General features: G+C 40.8%; 1 protein-coding gene across 2 annotated transcripts in view; it reads right to left on the bottom strand.

Moving 5' to 3' along the window:
* psd2 (pleckstrin and Sec7 domain containing 2) overlaps positions 1-23,171 on the bottom strand; it is a 33,892-nt gene that overhangs the window by 3,633 nt on the left and 7,088 nt on the right. The window contains exons 2-13 of one of the 2 annotated variants that reach the window (XM_042419340.1): positions 20,976-21,562; positions 19,041-19,793; positions 6,112-6,309; positions 5,708-5,788; positions 4,608-4,720; positions 4,197-4,255; positions 2,656-2,745; positions 2,431-2,474; positions 2,113-2,303; positions 1,917-1,987; positions 1,229-1,386; positions 191-335 (exon numbers count right to left, since the gene is read on the bottom strand). In XM_042419340.1, coding sequence (XP_042275274.1) covers positions 191-335; positions 1,229-1,386; positions 1,917-1,987; positions 2,113-2,303; positions 2,431-2,474; positions 2,656-2,745; positions 4,197-4,255; positions 4,608-4,720; positions 5,708-5,788; positions 6,112-6,309; positions 19,041-19,793; positions 20,976-21,478 — 2,406 coding nt within the window. In that variant the 5' untranslated portion in view covers positions 21,479-21,562. Of the gene's footprint in view, positions 1-190; positions 336-1,228; positions 1,387-1,916; positions 1,988-2,112; positions 2,304-2,430; positions 2,475-2,655; positions 2,746-4,196; positions 4,256-4,571; positions 4,721-5,707; positions 5,789-6,111; positions 6,310-19,040; positions 19,794-20,975; positions 21,563-23,171 lie in introns of both variants that reach the window. The other variant, XM_042419339.1, reaches the window with a different exon arrangement.

A 23,171-nucleotide genomic window follows, 5' to 3' on the forward strand; every position in this document is an offset into this window, starting at 1 on the left:
ATGCAAGCGGACACAAATAGAATATATAAAAATGTAATGTAGTGAGATGTAAACTTTGTGTAAAGGTTTTTAACCAGGAAGAATTGTGGGTGCTGCTGTACTATACGGTGTACTGGGAAAATGCTTACTGCTAGAATTTCAATCATAAATAGACATTTATTTGCACTGTTTTCTAACAGTGTGTGTTCACCTGCTTGAGTCTGGTGGATGAGGACGGTAGGATGGGCCGACAGAATTTCTTCATGGAGCCAATGGCAGCAGGGAAGGCCGGGGCGGAGAACAGCGCTGCTACCAGGTTTATCCGGAAGATCCAAGACATCATCTCTTCCTCACTCCTGAAGAGAAAGACGGAGAGCAGGTGAGTGCAGAGAATGACAATTACTTGATTTATCTTTATTTTGTTGTATATTCTAGTTTAGCAACAGTCACGCAGGTTCGTCTTAACGAAAAGGCCGGATACATTCAGTTAGCTGCAGAAAATTATAGCAAAACAATAGAAAATGGTTCCAATTCACAGAAGCTAATTTAAGAATTTCTGACTCATATCAACCATTCATTTGACATTGTGAGCGACAGTCTAATTGTTTTAAATCTACATGGTTTTTTAGCGAAGAATCTGTTTTTTAAACTATTATTTTGGTTGTTGCCTGTTCACAGCAGTACAGTACTGCTTCAATATGACGAACCCTCCAAACAGATGAGAGGAGGTTGCATGACCTTCAAAGGGAGTTTGACTCGTACTCTGCAACTTACAAGTTAGTTTATACAAAAATGACAAATCTTTTACACATCGCTGAAACATTTTTGATATCAACACAAGGATAGATTTATCCTGTTGATGCAAAATAAATTGTGTGAGAATTAAAATGAGGCATCACAATCACGAATGCCCATTTAATTGTCTAATTATCAGTGTCTAGGGGAAAGTATTTAGCTAACTTTTTGCATTAAACGAAATTTATTTCCAAATTACAAAGTACTTTATTAACGTTAAGAGACACATAATATAGAAACAATTTATCATCAGTATCTGTTTTAACACCTGCATATCTTGTTCAGGACATATTACAAGACCGTCTGCTGACAAATGCCACAAAGGAAAAAGGGTGATAAAATTTAAAAACATATCTGTATTAAGGGAAAAAAATCCACTGTATTAGTCTTAATTTCTGTACTTTTGAGTGTAATTTTTTTCTAATGTAATGGAAAATTGACTAGGGTGACTCACGGGGCCTGCAGCAGAAAGACTCTCCAATCTGAGGTTTTGAGCTTCAGTACATTGGCTCTCTTGCTGTAGTCGGTGGCACGAGTGGCTAAAGCGTGGTGGATCCGCACTGCGTTCTTCAGGTCCACCTCTGAAATGTCGGCGTCAGGCTTGTACTCATCCTGGGTGAGTAACGAAAGAAAAAGCACAAAGGAATTGCAGGTCATGTGTTTGGAAGTTGTCGTGTTTCAGTCAGTTTAATGATTTCGAAAATGTCTAAATTAAGGTGGACACTCAAGGGCAACTTCACCCTGAGGTACAGTCCTGATTTAATGATATATAAAGATTAAAAAAAGATAACTCTTTTATACAAATATCAATACTAACATCATCAGGTGAAAATATTACATAGCTTACGACAGAAGTACAAGCTAATTCATTTCATTAAGATTACACATTAACCTTACATGTGGTCAGTGCAGCCTTCCTCCCAGCAGGGGGAGACAAACATGCACCACAGCAGCAATGCCTCATTTCCTCTCTTAATGCTCTCTCTATCTCACTCTGTCTCAAGCACACACATACACACAAGCACACACACACACGCATGCAGAGCAGAGCAGAGCAGCTAGCAGCAACCACCACCACCGCAGTGACAGCCGTGGTGGATGTGTGTTTCTATGGCAACAGAGCAGAGGGCGAGATGCGGTACCTTCTGGAGATACAAGATCATCCCCTTCAGAACCGCATAGAACTTCTTCCAACCACGGCGACCCCTCGGTGCTGGAAGAGAGAGAGAAAAACAAACAAACTTTTCTTTCACATTTTTATTAACAATAACTGATAAAGATTTTGGTAACTTCAGTCAAACATAAACCTGCGTGTGAGTTTGTGTACGTGTCACTCACTGCGTTTGCCGTCCATGTCGGCGTGGCTCTTGCGGGTCAGCACTCCGTGTTTGTAGGTGACGGCATTGAGGAGGATGGGGATGGCGATGAAAGGGTTACTGCCGTCCGTTACCCTGGCAACACGTTTACTCCCGCCCTCACACTGCTCCTCCACTAGCTCTGACAGACTCTTCCTCAGCTCCTCCTCCTCACTGCACACACAAACACACACACACATTCAGATTAACCTGAGCAGCACGTATTCAAGTGTACTTACTTCTAAAAAACTTGCATACCCCAAATACTTTTCCTATTGATCAACACAAAATGCATACTCACACTGCCCACTCGAGCTTCTCATTCTTGATTGAGTTATACAGGACCTGTGTTGGCAGGGCAGTAAAAAAGAAATTGTAAAGATCTTTTTTAAGGTATTTTCATTTGACTATAGGGTTGAAATGTGAAGACAAAACTCCATTCTGACATTAAGACAAAATAAAGAGCACAACGGCAAAATAGTAGGAATTTTGTGGTAGCTGTACTCTCTCAGGAGCAGATCTGTACCTTTAATAAGTCTTTGGGGAAGTCTTTGCCATTGTTGAGGCCATCTAGATTACTGATAAACTGTTGGCATGACATCTTCTTTCCAATGTTCTGAGGAGAGGAGAACAAACCGACACACACAGGAAAAAACAACAAAACAATCAGCTCAAGTTTAACAGAAAATTTCACCATTCTAAAATATTTTGTATTTATTTTTCTGTATTTGTGTGAAGCCAAATTTGTGAGTCTTGCTTAGCTCAGTATCAATACAAGTTGACACCTCTAAAATAGCTGATGATTTCAGACCCTTTTCATCAGCTCCAACCTTGTGTAACTGTCCACTGGGTGGCAATGTAATGCTGCTGAAGATGTGCAGGTAGTGGTAGAGATACTGGGTCTCCATATATGAGCTGATCAAGTATCATCTTACAGAACCTTTCCCACTGTTTAACCTCCTGAGCATCATTGGAGGAGGAAAACATTGGTGTGATGGTGTCAATTTCTGCCTGATTGAAGCTTGTAACCTGAGATGTGGAACTATAACTAATTTGACTCAACACTGTTACAAAAAAATCGATAGTTTCCAGTTTGTCATCATGAAAACATAACATGGTGTTATTCACTATTTAGATAACAAATTAATTTACACTTTTATGCAATGCCAGACAGTTATTAAGTTAAAGTTCTTTAAAGAAGGAATTGTATAGCCTACCCTAAAATGAATATGATGTTCACTTTGTTTCAATTGGAACTGTAATTTAGATACACTAAATTACTGCACAGGAAAAAAAAGAGCAGATTTTTTTCTCACTGCTAAAACCAATACTGCATCTTATTTGAAGTAGAATAAATACTAGTCAAAATAATGTACCAACCACTTCTTAGTAAACAATATTATTATATAGCAGCCAAATTTTGTGTCACTGAATAACAATGATTAAAAATGAGTATATCACTGTGGGTGCATCCTTTATTAGGAGTCTAAAATGACATAAATTCTGAAAGTCTGACCGAAATTATGTTGACAAAAGAAGAAACAGATGTTAATGAGGAACAGGGCTCTCATCTTAGTCCTATAAGTATACTTACCACCTGCAGGGGCAGAGAGAGACCAGAGGACCAGATGTGGTTAGCGGGGGAAGGATTTGAAAGGGAGGAAAAGGAATTGAAAAGAGAGAAAGAATATTAGTCACAGGAGGGATATTCACTACAAGTGTTTTTAGCAGGGACTGAGTGGAGTTGAGCAGCGGGGTCAAGGAAAAGGCAAAAGCACAGGGCCTAGGATACTGATTGTGTTATGTGACCCAGACCACAGTGCTCCAGTTTAAAAGTGAACAGATGAGACTATTCGAGGAGAGGCGAGACAGAAACAGGTCAGAAAGTAGGCTGGGGAGGAGAGAGAGACAAAGAAAGGAAAAAGAAATACTGTAGATTGAAAATAGGATGAAAATGGAGACGTGCCATTCCTAGCAAAGGCCTGTGTTTATGGTTTGTTTTCCAACTATGCAGGAAGATTAGAGGACTGGGACTCCAGCAGTACTGGTGTCATAGAGAGTACATACATGTCCATGTAGATCAGTGTTGAGCAGCATAAGGGCGCAGGTTAATGTGTGGGCTCCATCTGCAACGGGACAATACACAAGGCTGAGGTCAGCTAAATGTCATATCACTCCTCTGTGTTTCCTTATTGTAAACATAGACACAAATCCAAAATCAATCCAAAGTCCTTGTTATCACTGAAAGCCTACATGCTAAAATAATCTTAGCTGCTCCTGTATTTACATTTATGACGCTCATATTTTAAGGTTTATGCAAATAGCTCCAGCTTTAGCACTACTGTAGATATGTTTGATCAACTGGGCTCTATATGAAAATCAGCAATAGTTTATTCAGATATTTTGCGGTGAGTTATTTTGTACAATTCGGTTCCTCTTTACCATCTTTTTCAGCATCATCATCGTCATGGCTCTGACCTTCAGAGGTGGGCGTTTGTGGGTTGCAGTGGCAGAAGCGTCTTGAGAAATGTACAAGCACCCTTTCTCTCTCTTGAGTTTCCCCCATAAGCGGAAAGGCCTTTAAAAAGTTCCTGTCACACATAAATGACAAGGTCAACGGGAGGTCACATGTTTCCTTGTGATGCATCTCTGCAAAATTTCATCAGAGATTTCATCACTCCCAGCAGTAAATAGAATTTGCGTGGGAATGCAGCTGACAGCTTTCATGGAAACACTCTGAAATATTTGTGAAACATAGAACAGTTTGATTTTTAAAATTTGGCCAAGCATTGATGCATACTGTAGTATAGCTCAATAAGGACTGACTGTGTCATCTTTCTGTCTCGGTGTGTATGTTCTGACGTGGAGAACATTTTTAAACTGCAGATAAATGGATTTTATTTTCAAACTGAAAGAAGAATCAACAGGCTTCATTCTACTTTTAATACTGTATATTTTCAGTGAAACTATGTTGTACAGCTGAAACAATTAGTTTATGAATCCATTAATTAATCAACAAAAATAACACGCAAATATTTTGATAATCAATTAATCAGTTTAGTCATTTTTTTTACAGCAAAGGCACTAAATATCCACTTGTTCCAACTTCAACTACAGTGACTAAATAATTTAGATTTATACACTATGTTGAAACACTTTCTTCCAGACATGGACTACTACCATGGCTGACTTTAGTAAGACCTGGTGAGAAATTGAACTGACATACAGTAATCCAATCTAAATCACCAAGATCCAAACAATATCCAAAGTAACACAGGACCTTACATATGTGACATGTTACTTTTTAACAACAGTATGCAAATCGAGCACCAGTCTGAAATGCACTCATGAGGCCTCTTAGCTGAAGACCAGGGGCTGAAGGCAGCAACATGACAGCTACACCGGCTAACTGTACTCAACATGACAGCTTCATTAGCTCAAAGCTAATGTCTTGTGAAGAGGCAATGTGAGGAATATACATACACACACACACACACACACACACACACACACACACACACGTGTTCTAACATCTACCATCACACACTCATCTCTTCAAAGTGCTGACTGTGCATTACCTCAGGGCTCGATCCAGCGACAGGCCGGAGAAATCAAAAAAACTCAGGTACTCTGATGCCACCAACTGGCTGAATTCATTACTGCAGAGAGACAGAAAGACGGAGCATCAGCACATCAACGTGGCACTGAAGAGGAATGAATGTGTTATATAAATGTTGTCTTCATGCCACTGTATTAGAGAAGCCTCCTCTAGACAACTGTATAATATTTTTTGTAGCTTTAAGTAATCTTGAGCTGATGTGACTGATTATGTGTTATGTGGATCAGTGTGTACATTATATCTTAATAGTGTACATGTTAGAATATGAAGTAGCTGTGTCAACATGTTTTCCTCGGTTTCTGGTGATTTATCAGTCCATCAGCCAGTGCGTGTGACTGTGTGACTGTGTGTCTGCGTGCTCACTTCTTGCCCAGGTGTCTGGCTACATCACAGCGCTTGAAGCCCTCGAGGTGATAGAGGCGTTTGGCCAGCCTCTTGGCGGCCTCACAGTCGGCTCGACAGCCATTGGCCAAAGTGTCGGTGCTGCCGCGCTCCAAACGCTCCAGACTGCCCAAATCGCACTCCTCTGAGTCAGACAGCACGTCTGTGAGGTTTGCATCGCTGGGGAGGAGAACATACACACAAAAACAGACACACACACACACACACACACACAAACAGGCAGGTGCCCAGGTTAATGAATGGAACACATGTCCATCGCTACATGCCCACTCACTTAAAACAAGACAGGGGGAAAATGAGCTGCTGAGCATAAAACTCAATTACATAAACATATGTTCACATACACACAAACAAAAGTCAAATGATGTTTAAATGACTTGTTTTGACACTGACCCAGTTTCTCTGTCACTTAATGTCCTACTTTAATGCAGTGGCTCTGAAGGCTGATTATAAAGCTGAAGCAGATTTCACCTGCCCCAATCTCTTCCAAAAAGCTCCACTAATCTCAGACCACTAACATAATTTGAATTCAAGTACTGTAATATAAAAACTAATACCTCAGGTTTATTCTTCACCTCTTCCATTTCAGGCAAATAAAAGTTAGGAAAGTTTCATTTTGTAAAGGTCCTTGAAGTAGTAGTGAACAAGTAATGTTCTCTTTGGCCTCAATAACTCCCATCAACCTGCCCTCAAGCAAAAAACAGCCAACCTGCAACTCAACCAGTAAACTGTCTATCTCATACTTGTCTATCACTGAGCTGTCTACCCCAGCTGTGAATGGGTGTAACTGCGTGACTATTACGCAGGGTGTTTCTTCTGAGGACTGAATGTACTCATATACCCCTGCAGGAGTAGTTAAGGTTAAGAAAAACATCAAATCAGCTGCCAAGCAGTTGAAGACACGAGAGCAAACACGCACAAGCTTCCATTGCTCAGTAATGACTTGCATAGTCATTACTGTCATATTAATGACAGATGTTCCCAAACACAACATTCCCTTTTTTAAAGTTATAATCTCTCACTTTGACACATTTGATGCATTGTCTCAAACTGAAGTGTCTTGAAAAGTTGTTCAACTACACTGCTTTATAAATTATGGTGATCATTATGAAACAAACATCCAACCAGGCTCTTTTCTTCTTCATTAGATTTCAACTAACTGCCCTCTATTGTTATTTACAAGCCTCTTTTAACACCAGCGGAAAGAATTTTCAAACCACTTGCAATGCTCTTGAGTAAGAATAATGTTTGCAGAATCAATAACAGCTTACACAACTGCTTAAATCTCAGTTCAAACTAAGAAGAAAAGAATACATGGAGACTTAACAAAGAGGAATAAGGCCAACACTGCTGACTACAATTGCAGTGTGTCGCTGAACAACAGGGTTGAAGGATTTGATGAACTGTCTAATCAAGCCGAGGCCTTTCACTTCCCAAAACTGTTCAAGTGTCATCAGGACAATGGAAAAAAAATCATTGCAGTGTATTAATTAATGCCCTGCTTTATTTATTTATGACTTACTGAGGTAAGATATTGAGCTGTATTGCACTGTATACATGGCAAACTGCTGCACAGTTAATCAATGACAAGTTAATTAGCCTTTTTATTGGACTTTAAATACTCAGTGCAGATGGATTGTTTCAGACTGGATTTGTTACTTCAACTAGTGATGCCTCTTTTTAAAACTTTATTGACATTTCTAATGAAAGATCATCCTGCACATCTTATTTACAATGTCTGTAACACATTCATCCCACCAAACCACTGGACATAAATCATCTAACATGCATACAAAATAGCACAACATTTAATAGAAAGGAACACACACATGAACTGCACATTGTTGTGGTATTTATTAACAAATCAAACCTAAACACCATACTGTCTCCGTGCCATTTCTCGAGATAGAGTTCACATTCACCTCCATCAGGCTAAATGGCATTTCCTCATTTCCTGTCTGTGTGCGCATCTGTGTGGCACCGTCAGCATTTGCCAGATGATTCAGTTTTTTTGCATAATCTGATCAGCCCAATTGCATTAGCCTCACAAATTCAATACATTACGCACTGTTGTCGTAAGGGATTTGCTGGTTACCATGGATACAGCGGAAGCCAAGTGTCCTGTGCTAGAAGAAGAAGAAGTAGTAGAGGCTGCCTATCACAATTTTGCTGTGAGGCACAAACTGCCATCATAAAGTACAGACTATTGCTGATACAATATAAGTACAGATAAATACAGACACAACAAACAATTTCCATAGCCAGGGGTCAAACCCCTGCCATCACATGCTGCCAACAGTAGCTGACTACACACTACACCCTGTCAGATGACCCCTACAAATGGCCTTGATTTCCCTGCTACAGGCAAGGTTACACTTCCCTGTCTTGACTGACTCATTAGGCTCTTTAGATTACTCCTTATCATGCCCCTGACCTTCGACCAATTTGCACTGGGAGACCCTACAAGGAGCTATTGCCTTCAACAACACAGCTCCCAGGGTCATGGGGACACATGAACCCATCCACCACAAGGGGGTGAGACAAGCAAAGTCCTCCAACTAATTGTGGCAGAGAATCACCACCCAGAATTAGATCGCAGATGCTATCGGCTGAAATTCGTTTCGTTTGCAGGGTGTCTGGGCTTGTCCTCGGGGACAGGGTGGGTAGCCTGTATATCCGGGAGGAGTGAAACCAATGGAACGCTGTTGTTGTGTTAAGAGGGAGCTAGTTGAGGTGGTTTGGGGATCTGATTGAGATGCTTCCTGTACAGCTCTCTCTGGAGGTACTCTGAACATGTTCAATAGGGACAACACCCCTCAGCAGACCCCGCTTATATATCCCGCCAAAACCTGGGATCACCTTGAGATCTCCCTTGAGACCCAGACAAGTGCTTTAAAATTGAAAAATGGATGGATGGGTATATACATATTATGCAAATGCCTGCAAACACATGTCCACACACACACACACACAGACAGACAGACACAGACACAGACACAGACACACACACACACACACACATACACACATATAGACAGACAGACACACACACACATACACAAATGGACTCTCACAATAAAATGCGTCTGTGGTAAACCATCAATACAATATCTAGCTGTGTGTTTGCAGTGAAATTGCTTTCGCTTGTCTGACCATATTATTTCACTCGACTCAGAGAGACCTCATAAATCATTCACAGCTCATATCAGTCATAGGGCTAAAATGATGCCGGGCTACCCTGATGCAATGCCGTCTGGCAATAATAGAACCAATACACACACAAACACAGAATAAGAGTGAGAGAGAGACAATACGAAGTGTCAGATATCTAGTGCAGGCCCTTTGTGCCAAGATATTTGGCGCTACTCTGGGCCAAGTGGCACACAGTAAACCTATTTGTCTATCTAAAAGGCACAGTTCTGTATCCTCAGGCCACACATAGTCACTGTAACCACCACTCTGGGCGTGTGTGTGTGTGTGTGTGTGTGTGTGTGTGTGTGTGTGTATGTATATGTGTGTGTGTCAGCCAGAGAGAGATAAAAAAGCATGATGGTGCATGCCAGTGACTCACGTTAATCTCTTTGGTTGTGCTCCCGTACCCACACCTATAAGGTGTGTCTGCATGCAAGTTGTGTGTGTGGGTGGGGATGTGTGTGTGTGAGGGGGGGGGGCAGGTAAGGGTCTAAGTGGCATCTTCTATGCAGGTAATCAACAATTATGGGATTATAAAATTCTGTGAGTTTTCTTTCATTTTTGTTTACATTCATCGATGGTTAGCTGACGTACACAAACAGGAGAAAGACACATAGAAAAGCTCTTTATGTGTGTTTGTGTGTCAGCCAGGTCATCTGCCGGGGCTTGTAGATACAATCTCTGCAAAAAAACCAGACTCTTGCAATATTCGACTCACTGTATGAATGTGAAACAAAAGCACCTACAGCCATTACTACACATTTTGTTTTTCTGAGCATTATTGACAGCAGTGGGTCATCAGCTGAGGCCATGATGGGTAAAGAGTCGGCTCATATTCATTTTGCAAAAATGCTGGTCACAGTTCAAAGTACAAGTCATTCAGTTTAGAGAAATTAGGCATCAATAAAATACACTACAACTAAAAGTTCTCATTTAATATATTATTATCTGATGGTAGACCAATGAAAAATAACTAGAGTAATCTATTTTATTATTTATTTTAAGTAGAAATATTGTTAAAGATGTTTTGTTCATTCTCTATAAGCTCATTCTATTGATTGGCAGACACTTGGATCCCCTATAGCAGTACAACATGAACATGAGATTGAAAAATACCGTTAACCTCTCTCCAACTGTAGAGCCATAGTTTGATCCCTAAAGGATTAATATATTAGTACCACAGTGATTTTTCGTCAGTAAACTTACACTACAGCTACCTCACTATTTCCATTTGCCACGCAGCATAATGTTAATGTTCCCACCCATTCGCACGTAAAAAAAACCCTCCAAACCTCACAGGTCTGAGGAAAATATTAAACTTACAGGAGCTGCAGCAAAAAGTCGAAGTGAACATCATATTCCTCTTTCCACATCGTCTCTCGGATCTTGGTAATCAGCGGTTAAAGGCGCGCTACGGTCCGTCCGCCTCATCATCCAGTAGTCGGTAAAATCTGCATCGGCCCGGTTTGTTATTTAACTCCAAGCCAAATCAGATTCTTCGTGTACCTCAGCGGAAGTCAGCTCATATATTCTAATTATAGCCTGCTCTGAGAAGATCAATTAGCCTGTTGCGTTATTCCAGCGGTGTCAACAGGCAGTGAACGTGTTTAGAGTTTTTCCTTGAAGTTTCTTGGCTGTCTGAGCGCACCACAGAGGAGAGGATGTTGGGGGCGGAGCAAACTGACTGGAGAGACTTTTCCTGATGAATTGGCTGTTCCTAGTGGTGGCTTTACAATGGCTCTATGTGTCCCAGCCAACACAACTTCCTCTGCATTAAAGTGAAGGGCTGTGAGCCAGCAGATCAGTTCAATACCAGCGGGACGTCCTGTATTTGGACTCTCAAAGTTCACTCAGCAGGCTGCTTTCCAGCGTGTAGTCATTGCATGTGGTTATTTCTGTACATTCCTCCAGTGTATTGCTTCAATATGGCTCAAGAACCACAGATGCAAGGCAGAGTAAAGCCACTTAACTTTTTTTTTTAAAGTGGTGAACCCTATTTCGCAAGAGCTTACCACTGATTTGGAAAAATAATCTATTTTTAATGTAAAATGAGGATGTTGTGTGATAGAGAAAGATGTAAAGAGGTATAAATGTACAGTATTTCCTTATTAAGGACTACTAGATTAGAGGTTATTATGTACTTATGTAAATAATGTACAGTAAGTTAAGAGTACACACACATATATTGATTTTTATGAAGCTGACACATCCCTGCATGTTAACCTCAGCATCTAAATCCCTCCTTCCTCTTTCTAATTTGGTGGGGAAAAAGAACAATAGAAAAGGCAGATGACAGACAGGCAGCTGTAAGGTCAAAAGTACAACATTTGTGGGATGAGATGGAAGATGAGAATAGAGACAAAACCCTGGTGGAAGTTTGACTGGTATTTGCACAGACCAGCATGAACAGATTCACTGCTACCTGGTTTAAACCGAGGTCAGCAGACGACAACTACTCAGAAATTCAGTCAGCTCTGGGAAAAGAATACTTTTTTTGGACCAAGCAGACGCCGCTGAACACTGGTCACACGTCAGTTTGTGAGCAGCGTACTACCGTGACTCATGGATATCCTTTGTCATTTGCACATCATGGAGTTTTCACAGACAGCAGTTTATATAAACCTGTTGCAACACAGATGTGATCTTCTCATGGCAGCGAACACAGAGGAACAACTGATTCTGAGTTTTGAACAGTCAGCCTTTGAAGGAGCAGGATGTAAGTGCCCCTCAGTAACATATGCAGCCTATTAGAATGAGTCCTTCCCGTAGACAGGACATGCCGCCAAAGTTAAAGTCAAAAAGCAGAAGAGGACATTGTACAGATATGATTCATCTAGGTGTGTCCTGGACACCAATAAACTCATCACAGAAGGCCAAAGGCCGAACAAGACAATTAATTACAGCATCAACCATATTTACATCAATCCATAATGGAAAGGTTAAAAGTGCTTGATAGTGATTATGTAATCAACTACACCTTTAAGTCCAAATGTTTCTAATCTATATGATAGATGATTGCTGAGCTTACTTTTTATTGAGTGAAAGTGGAAAAGTTGACAGACTGTTCATTAGTTTCTTCTTAATCAATGTAAAGTTGTTTTCAAGAGGCAGTCTGTTAAAAAATGTCCCTCTTTAGAGCTTGATCAGTAGTTTAACCCACCGGAAGACTCAAACCCAGTAACTTAAAGTCCCCCTCTACTCAAAAATGTGTTTTTCTTCTTCTTAATTCATTTGGGTGTTTGAGCCTCAATGTGCAGAATGATGAATGTGTGAAAAAGTCTGAGTTTAAGGCGTGAACCTACGAGCGCAATTTGTGACATCACAACTAGTATTTTTAAATGAGGAAGAAGGAGGAGATGTCTGAGGATTTTAACAAGTTATTGAGCAATTGATTGAGATATTGAGGGAGGGGTTCTTTAATGATTAATTCAACTAATTTAGGAAAGGAGTGAATTAACTTCAAATTTCAAATTGTTTGGTTTTGTGATTTTATTATTGCAATCTTGTTACTGCAATATCTATAGCCACTACCATCCACTAGTGATGACAAAAATGAATGTCTACAAACGTAAAACATGTTACATTATAACATATTTTTAAATGTACAATAGAGTCTATTGTAGAATCTACAGACTTAATGTGAATTTGATTACATAATGCTAACCAAATTATTGTACCTTGAATTTTTCCCTTTAACATTAAAGAAAGAAAGAAGATTCCAAGAGATTATATGTTAAAATGAGCAAACATATTTCCCACATGACCCTGAGATGTTAAGACAAGAAACATATAACATGTAGAAAATCTTACTAAACCCAGTATCACTTAGCTCACGAACCCCAAAATAAATACTCAACAGGCCTTTTTCACAGCAGACATTTTGACTTGTCATAGCAGGAAAAGCACAAGTGTTACTAATAACATGAATAATGTTATATTCTATTATAGTCCGTTATATTCAGACAATGTGACAGTAAGCCAGCATGCATGATATGAGAACCCTGAAACTGAAGACACTAGATGGAATTCAGCCATCATTGTTATTAATTACTTTATTATGTATTATTAAAGGCTATAACTTTCAACCAGATAACAATAATCTCATTAAATGTTATCTCTTACTTCACCGCACTGGCAACAATATTGTAATTTGGTTTCTTTCTCTCTCTCTCACACACACACACACACTCACACTCACACACACACGCACACACACACACCAACACAAGACACATACTTTGTGGCAGACAATGGACAATGGTGACCTCTTTCGGCTGGGTGAGACTAATTGTGGTCAGGTGTGGGATTGTGTTTGGTAAAAGACTGAGCTACAGAATAACGTCTGCCTTAAAATCAGCTACAGATTCAAACAGGGGAACGGAAAATGCCAAAAAACAGTCACAAATGTTTTGTAGAGTCTGGCTCGACTTCCACTCAACACATATAGGAAGTGTTGACAGACGCCTCAGAGGAGAGAAGCCTGTGCTGAGAAGAACCTCCTTCCGCCAAAACAGTCATTGGTACAGTAAGACTGTGAGATGTGTCATAAAACATAGAGTCGGGCTATAAATAGACGGGGGATAAATCTGTCGGTGCTGAAATGATTCAGTTAGTGTGGTGAGAGGGTGAAAAAGAGAATTTGTGTGTGTGTGTGTGTCCATATCACTGGCTGACTGAGAGCCAGGAAAGGATAATCTGCAGGATGTTTCAGCAGCGCTATAGAACTACGCTAAGGGTTTTATTCCCAAAGTGACATCCTGAAAGATGCGTGTGTGTGTGTGTAAGAGAGAAACACAGAGAGAGAGGTAGATTCAGAATGTGAATGATAGATATGATGAGCTCCCATATCTGTGTCACCGAGTGAGCATTAGGATGTACGAGCATTGTGCACATTTTTGTTTACGCATGCATGCTGCTGGCCCCTGTCCCTTTTATGTATGTGTGGGTTTCTGCGTTTGACAGTGTATATGAAAGAGATTAGACCACAAGGCAGAGCTGCTTCTCTGATATGGAAACAACTGCGCCGGCTTTTATCTGCTCTGCTTGGGTTTAGATCTGGTAGGCTCGCGAGCTGCGGGGGGGGGGGGGCGACACTCTCACAGCATGTTTCCTAACACGGGTACACACACACGGGTACATGCATGCAAATGTGCAGAAACAGATACTGCATGCATGCATGAAAGTACAGACACACATACTTCCAATGCCATGACATTTGTATATTAGTTTGTGCTTTGATGTGTTTCTGTGCATAATGGTTTATAGTGGTGTATCCATGACCACGTGTTTCCTTTCTCTTAAGCGTTTCACTCTCTGTGTGTGTGTGTGTATGTGTGTGTACTTGTTTGTGTGCATGGACAGAAACTACACAAGTCACATTATCACATAAGCATTCAACTGGTTGGCTCCATCGTGTAGATCTAGCTGTGTAGTAGTAAGCTGCTAGACAGACAGATAGAATGTGTTTTCCTAGTTGTTTTAGCAGCATCTGTGGATTAAGGTTAAGCTTCAACCTCAGTGACGATTCCCGGAGGGCACAAAGGGCCACAACTCATGTAAATTAACACACTGACTGACTAACTAAGCATGTGACAATGTGATTGACAGTCTAATCTAAAACACTAGCTGCCAACTGACTGACAAATAAACTATGTGATGAACTGACTGAAATGCCTGAAAACTAACGAGCCGCTTTGCTGACTAAAACGCTGGCACTAGAGCATCACTGACTGTTTCAAAGGAACCCTTCACTTCTTATTTCCACGTGTTGGATGGCCTGTCTACAACATCTGCAATACTTGCCAGTGTTTTGTGTATCCCTGTAGCCAGCTGTCTACTTTATTTCCTTCATGTATGATGTCAGAGTAATCAGTAGTAGCAGGAAGACGATCTACAGGGAGAGTTTGGCTGAGGTAAGATTAGGTTTCTTCTCTCCGCCCGGGGCGTTATCAAAGCTCTGCCGGTTATGAGAGTTGAAGCCCGAATTTTGGACAATGTGTGCACTAGGACTGTAAAAAGACACTGATGCAAGTCGTCAAAGCCATCTGAATTGATTTGAAAATTATGAATCGATGTAAATCATTATGATTCATTTTGCATACATGAAGGGCATGTTAGACATGTGTGCTGTACAACTGGTTCATGACTCACTAAAACTACATTTCTGCAGCATTTTTAGGCACATATAGTGATCCAACTCCTTCACACCACTTTCCAATTTTTACTTGAAAAGAAACTTTCTGTCTCTTCACTGTATGTGTACTCTGTACCATCACCACTTACAAACACTGTCTTGCAGGTAAACTACCGACTGTCATTTATCAGTATATCCAGTAAAGGAATGGCTTGCAAAGGTAATAGCCAACCAAAGCCAACAAGTGATACATAAGAAATGCAGCGTAGAAATGATTGCATAGCAGTAAAGATAGAAGCAAAAAAAAACAAAAAAACCCCATTATTTTTAAATTCTGGATGACAGGAAATCTCATGGACTGACTGACCCATAAAACAATTAAATGTCAGCCAAGTTGACTGACTGACTGCCATGTTTATCCATTTCTTTGCAGCTGCTCTGTCCTGCAGTGAAAAAGACTAGTTGTCCATGACGCCCGGGGTGCCAAAATGCATAACTGTGCCAATTCTGTGGCTACCCACCGGGAAGAATGGAGGGAGGAAGAGGAGAGGAAAGGAATGGAAGATAAGAAGCAGCAGCAAGACAGCACTGCAGGGGAAATGGAAGAGGAGGTGATGCAAAGAAGAAATGAGGAGCACAGCGGGGGGCGACAGGAGATGAGATAAAGTGAGATAAGATGGATAAAGTGGAGAAATGAATAGAGAGGCAGGAGATGGAGCAAACAAAGAGATGGAGTAACAGTAAGAAAAAGAGATGAAAAAGGGAGAAACAGTAAAATGAATGAGATAATGGATGTTAATAGCAGACATTTGGATGAATAAAAGCCCAGTAGACAGTTTATAACTTAATATTATTTTCCTTTGACCCACACCTGTTTTAAAGATGCTGTGAATCAAAAAAAGCTTTTAAGATGAGAATTTCAAATCATAAAAGCCTGTTCTCCTATTCATCATCAGCTTTAAGAGTCCATTCACACACAAAAAAACCTTCCACCAGTGGTAAATTCTTTCATTAATAGTAGTTTTAGGCAAAAGTTAGACAAAAGATCAACACAATGTAGTGTGTGTAGTACAATTTGACATTTCAATTTGACATTTCCATCTAATAAAGATCTTTGTCAGGCATGGTCAAATAATATAATTGATAGCATTTTAAGCCATTTTGCTACAAGCTACTACAACCTCAACTTAGCTGAAAAGCACTACTTTTAAAATTATGCATGTTCCCTTAGAGAATGTTACAGCAAATCAAACTTTGGCTGCGCTATAACCGTGATTTTGTCACAATAATGCATTTACCTCCATTGACTTAGAATTGCTAATGCTTGCGACACCTCCCTTTAATATTTCAAAAGCTAAAGTTGAATGGACATCAAGGACTTGTAGATGATAAATAAGATACTGTGAGTGTCTTTAAAATGTAAACTATCCCTTTAAAACCTAGCAGCAGATGTATCCACTCTAGATTTAAGTGCTCAAATGTCTGGCAAGCTGGCTAGCATAGAAGAGCAATAATCACTCACTTACACACACACCCACACACACACACACACACACACCCACACGCACACACACCCACACAAACACACACGCTAAGACCCTGCTGGGTAGAGGAAAGCTGAAGACGATGATGTCATGACATAAACAATAGCTCATTCAGCTTGGCGCTGGTGGTCAGGAAGCGAGTCCGTGCTTGAAGGACAACATCTGTAGACGGGTGGGAGAGAGAGAGAGAGAGAGAGAGAGGGAAAGAGAACTAGAGCCGACATCCAAAATCCTCAGTTCATCCTATAACTCATACTGAGCTGTGGAAGCACCAGGAGAGTCTGAGAACAAATCCCAGCAGTTAGCTGAGCAGATCATGTCGGAGGTCTGTGCATCTATTTGGCATTCCAGTCGGTTTGTAACTGTAGAAACTGTGGAGGGGGGGCGGTGCTGGAGAACAAGTCACTGGGATTGTATACTGGCAAACCAAACATGCCTATAGCCATAGTTCAGGTTACATGGCTTTTCCCATATGGTTCCTGTTACCACCTCCCCCTTCAGTGGCTCTCATCTGTCTTCCTCAACCCTCTTTAGTGCTATTAAGGTAATTAAAAGTAAGAAAGTAGTGTCAGCTGTTGTGGTCTGTGAAGATGATGGCAAGAGTGGATGAATTAGTGATAATAATGTAAATCTCTGCATCGTCATAAATATCATCTGGCTTTCCTGAGCTACACTACTGCTATTCAGTTCATCTAAGTGTGTAATTATACTGACAAGCACCTTATACCTTATTTCCATACTGTTGCATACATCTCAAGTGTTAATCTCCCATATGAAACCACGACACAAGTCCTACAAATTCTGAGTACTGTCATACATTAAGCTCCAGGTCTGCTTCACACGCTTGCTGTCTGGATTTGCCATGCTCTCAGTCACTACCAACAGGGAAAAGGGGTATTTCATTTTAAATGCAACAATTTCTGCTTAAACAGTCCCACTGACTCTATAAAAATGTAAAAGCTCTCCTACTGCAACTTTGATTTTTAAAATACTGCCTTTTTGTTTGCTTGTTGCTGTTTAATTCTGTTGTGAGAAATGTAGCATTCACGCTGAAGTGCACAAATCTATCCAACCGTGCACAATAGTTTCCATTCTCTCCGTTTCAAGAGATATGAAGACAAACCTAGATTTGTTACATGTGCTTTACGCTAGTTGGTTGGCTTGTTGGTAGGGTAGACTGACAAGCATTTGTTTATCAACTGTGTGTGTGTGTACGGACAAAATACTTCCTTTAGACCAACCAGTTACTCCATCCACACCCCAATCAACCACCCTGCCCCCTCTCAAGGGCTCACAGCTGGGTCTCACCAGGCTCACGCCACCTGCTGGTTAAGCCAAGGTCACAGTGTATTCATTACATTTCAGGATTACAGTGGGATATCTACACAAAGCTCCCACTGACTGGCTGCTACTGGACGCACGCTGGAATCTGTCATCACTGAGATAAGTTTTCATCCAAATGTGTTTAGCATGCACCACGGCAACAGCCTTGTGTTCCACATTGTTTCCACATTATTGTTATTACATGTAAATGCCCCTAGACTGTTACTGATGTTGATGAGTTCTTTCTGCTTTGGACTATTAAAAAAATCACCGTTCAAACTGTCTTGCTAATCGCTCTCAGCTCTAACATGATTCACAATATATGTATAAAAAATAAAACATAATAACAGATGATGTGATAGGTTACATTGCCCAATCCTACTATTAATCACTTTTATTCAAACCCAAACTCCTGTCAGTTGCTTCACAACGTGACCGAGAACAACTGATGTTATTTCAATCTCAACACTAGTTGCAAAATGTTTGGAGGCATAATTTAAAGACCCTGTGTAAAGGTTTTTGGACTTTGCTAGTAGTAATATTAAAAAAGGCTCTCCCCCGTTAGAGCCGACCGGGAGATAAAGAATAAAGGGCTGAAAGGAAAGACATAAACTGCACCAGTTTTCACCAGACTGATATAATTACATAAGAATCCAAACATAATGGATTAAAAAATCTAAACCAGGCCTCTCCCTTACCTGACGGAGTTGAGCAAGGCTCCACAACCCTCCATGGCTCCTTGGGAGTCTGTATGGTATCCATTAGGGATGGCCCAGCGTCCAGGCTGGCTCAGCACAAACTCTGACCTGCTACCTGGGATGGTGGTCCTCAGCGGGCTTCCTCCTACTCCAGCCACAGCTCCAGCTCCACGCTCCAGATCACCACCTGGGGCGTCTGGTCCAGCCTCTGCCCCTTCTTGCTCCTCAACAGTTGCCAGCTCCAGCTCCAGAGGTTCAGGGCCCTGTAACAGCGCCCTCTGTTGGATGAGCGGCGTCAGTGGTGCCTCAAAGCTGACGCAGCTGTCTGTCTCATCTGTGAGTGACAGCACGTCCAGAGAGTCCAGGCTGCTGTAGCAGGTCCCGCCTCTCAGCAGGGCGGACTCTACGATGCGCTCAAACGTGGAGCTGAAGCCGTCTTTGTTGTCGACCCTACCTTTCTCTCTCTCCTCCTCCAACTCCCTCTCCTCTTCTTCATCTTCGTCCTCCTGCACGTCAACCTGCTCGACAATCTGTTCGAACACCGAGCTGAAACTGTCCTGGTTTTCTCTCCCGTCTCCCTCTTTCTGGACTTCTTCCTCCTCTTCCTCCACTTCTGTGTCGGCCTGTTCTACAGTGGTCTCAAAGTTAGAGCTGAAAGTGTCCAAGTGTGTTTGAGTTCCCCCTTCATCCCCTCCCTCATCCTCCTCGCCGGCTTCATCATCGTCTTCGTTCCCACCTATACCGTTCGCCAGTCTGTATCAATATGGAGAAAAGACAGAAAAGTGTGAAAATATCTTTAGCATATGACTTTAACATATGGCAGTTTCTTTGTTGAGTTTGGCACACACACACAAAGCAGATCATTCATATTCATTGTTGAAATCATTCTTCATTCAGGAGAAGTACACTCAATGGGCAAATATTTCAGCTTGAATAGCCACACTGACAATTGAAGCAAAATGAAAGATCCAATTTGTTACTTTGTGAATAGCTGGAAGCACATCTCCCCTCAGCTGTCAAACTTCCACTATTTCATTCCTTTTATTTAAAAGAATACAAATCTATTGTAGTGCTTTGTGTTTGCTGCTGATAGACAGAAATAAGCCATTCATTAGTTTCATCACAGATTGATGTAAAGCAGCTTCATTTAAGTATATAAACTGAATTTTTTGTATTGGTGCCTTTATGTATTTCTGTGTATTTGATAACATAAGAACCACCAATGGGTCACTATTTTAATCTTTTATTTCTTTTTTTGATGCATTTAGGTTTATTTAAATGAACCACACTACGCCACAGTTCATAAAGTTTTCCTAAAATTCAGCATTTTAATCAAATTTATTTTCTTCACTTTTTCTCAAATAGAAAAACACTAATTAGAGACGTGTTTTTCACCATATTCAATACCAGCCACATTTTGAACTTTTCACCTACCGCCCTCCACTTTCTTCTATTTTTTAGAGACAGAAAATTAGTTAAATGTGTCCTCTTGCTCTTTGAAAATTAAACAATTTTCACTCTCTGCTTGTTTTCCTTTCAGCTCATTTAGTTGAGGCTTTTTGCTTATTCATTTCGTAAAATGCAAGGGGAGCACATTAGGCTAATTATGTACCAGAGAACCACACTGAGAAAACAATCTGCCATTACAAATATTCAGCATTGCAGTGGTTCTCTATCGTGATATTGGAAAACACAAACACGGTCTGCCCAACCACAAAAACAGTCTTTGGTTTCTATAAAAAGTAAGCCTAACTGAGTCAGTCTGTTTATCGACACGAAAGCCGATAAAAAGTTGATAAACAGCTTATGTGATACTGGATGCTCTCCCAAAACAGATCCAGTTTTGATGATTATTGTGTAATATTCACACAATAAAACAGGATGAAGTGAAAGTATACACTGTATCCTAACAGAGTGATGAATTAGTGAACTAACCGCCCAGCTGGTTGAGGATGAGTTGCCTCCTCCTCCGTACATGGTTGCATCCCTTCATTCTGTTTCCCCTCCTCTTCTTCTTTCATCTCCTCCGCTGCATGTGCTTCCTCCTCCCCTGTTGAGCTTACCTCTACACCTCTACATCCCTCCTCTCTTCTCCCCTCCCTCTCTCCCTCCGCCCCTCCGTCTGTCTGTTGATCCTCATCGCCTCTGCTATCTACCTTCTCCTCTTTCAACTCACTCTCTCCTCCCTCATCCTTTATTTCTGCCCTCCCCTCTATGTCGCCATGTGTCTCCCCCTGCGCCTCCTCCTCGCCCTCTCTGATCTCTGCTTGTTGTTTCCCCTCCTCTATCTCGTCCTTCGTCCCGGCCCCCGGTTTGTCCTGCTCTGCCTGGTTATGATTCTCTGTGGGCGGGTCAGTGGTGGAGGCGGTGGTTGCATTAGGCTCCACTGGGCTCTCTGGTGGGGTGGGAGAGGGCAGAGCCTGCCCCTCCTGGGTCATGGTGCTCCTCACTGAGGGGGGCGTTTGTCCACTCAGGCCAGAGATGAGGACCAGAGCTTCAGATCAGCAACCAGGGAGGACCCTCTGAAGAGAAAGAGAGACAGAAAGGAGAACAGAGGAAAGAAGAAAATCAGAAATAGCAAGTGAAAATGAGGAGGAGGAGGAGAAGGCAGTGTCAGAAAATGAATACAGTATCTACAGGCATTCGATTATTTCTAGTCCTAATTGCTAACCACAGAGGTCACCTTCAAAAAAAGGAACAGCTGTGTATATACGTGTATTACAGTGTGTGTTTAGGTGTGTATGTGTGTGTTAGAGAGAGAGATGCATATGTCTGGAACACTTTGTCCTCTGCACCAGATGATCCCAAAACAGCTCTGAAAGGAGGGCAGGAAAAGGTAGAAAAAGTAGAAGGCAGAAGGATACAGACAGACATGCAGCCTGGCACAGAGAGAGATTTGTTTAATAAAGCCCAGCTGATTCCTGTCAAAATGATCCCGCAAGCTCATCCGCTCTCCGTCTATGTGGAGATTTCACAGCTGAATGACTATCTGTTTCTATCTCTGCTTTGCCTGTGCACTGTGTAAATGCATGATAGTAACCTGAGATTTGAACATGTATCCTAATGGTCTACTGTTACTCTCGCTCGCACTGTTGGCTGAGCAGCCGAGACCTCTGTAGGTCTTCTTCTATCATTACTGAAGCTCAAGGGCAAATGCTAATGAGCAGCTACTAATTACAGCTGTGCAGAGCTTGTTATGTGGGACTTAATGCTGCTTTTGATATATTATTCTTTTGCTGAAAAATAATTGATTTATTTGTGAGTGTAAAAAAAATGAAATCAGTCTTTTTTTTTTTTTTTAGATATACTTGTGAATTGTGTAAGGAACTGTATTAGTGATGAAACGATTAGCCAGCCGATTAATAAACTGACTGAAAATGAATCATCACTGATTTTGATTACTGATTAATGGTTGAGCAAAACCACAAAACATGTTCTTCTCCCAGCTTATCAAATATGAGGATTCACTGCTTTTCTCTGTTTTATATCATTGTACGGTGAAAAAAATTTGGGTTTTGGACTGTTGATACAGGGAAAGCTATTTGGAGACTTTGTGAATTGTGATCAACACTTTTAATCAAATTATCAAAAAAATAATGAATAAAAAAAGTTGACATTGAAAATATTGTTAGTTGCAGCCCTACATTTCATGGACTGGGTGATATGATTTAAATCAATGTTATTAATGATATGATAAGAATAGCTTTATGATATTGATACATAGCACAATATAGCAAATGTAAAATCAAATAGAAAATATTTCAGCTGATTGAGACTGAAAGTTCATTCTTGACCTTGAAAACAGCAGTTGGCAACAATGTCAACACGAGGTCCACTAGTATCTATTCTGGAGCTTTCTATCACATCATATGATCTTTAAATTCAATAATGAACTCTCAGTCTAAAATTAGATGAGAAGGGATGAGAAAGCTCCAGAACCACTAATAATGGACCTTGTAGTAAGATTGTTTTGACATCTCAAGTTGATGTTGATCGCAGTGGATTGTGCAAGTATCAGTATGGACAACAGAATTCTGAAAAACAATAAACAATAACATCATCATGATAACATTTAACTGGAAGTCCGTTTTGAATTACTTCCCAGCTCTATTGTTACATGTTTCCTTTTTC

The sequence above is a fragment of the Thunnus maccoyii genome, chromosome 8 (assembly GCF_910596095.1).
Source record: "Thunnus maccoyii chromosome 8, fThuMac1.1, whole genome shotgun sequence".
Taxonomy (NCBI): domain Eukaryota; kingdom Metazoa; phylum Chordata; class Actinopteri; order Scombriformes; family Scombridae; genus Thunnus; species Thunnus maccoyii.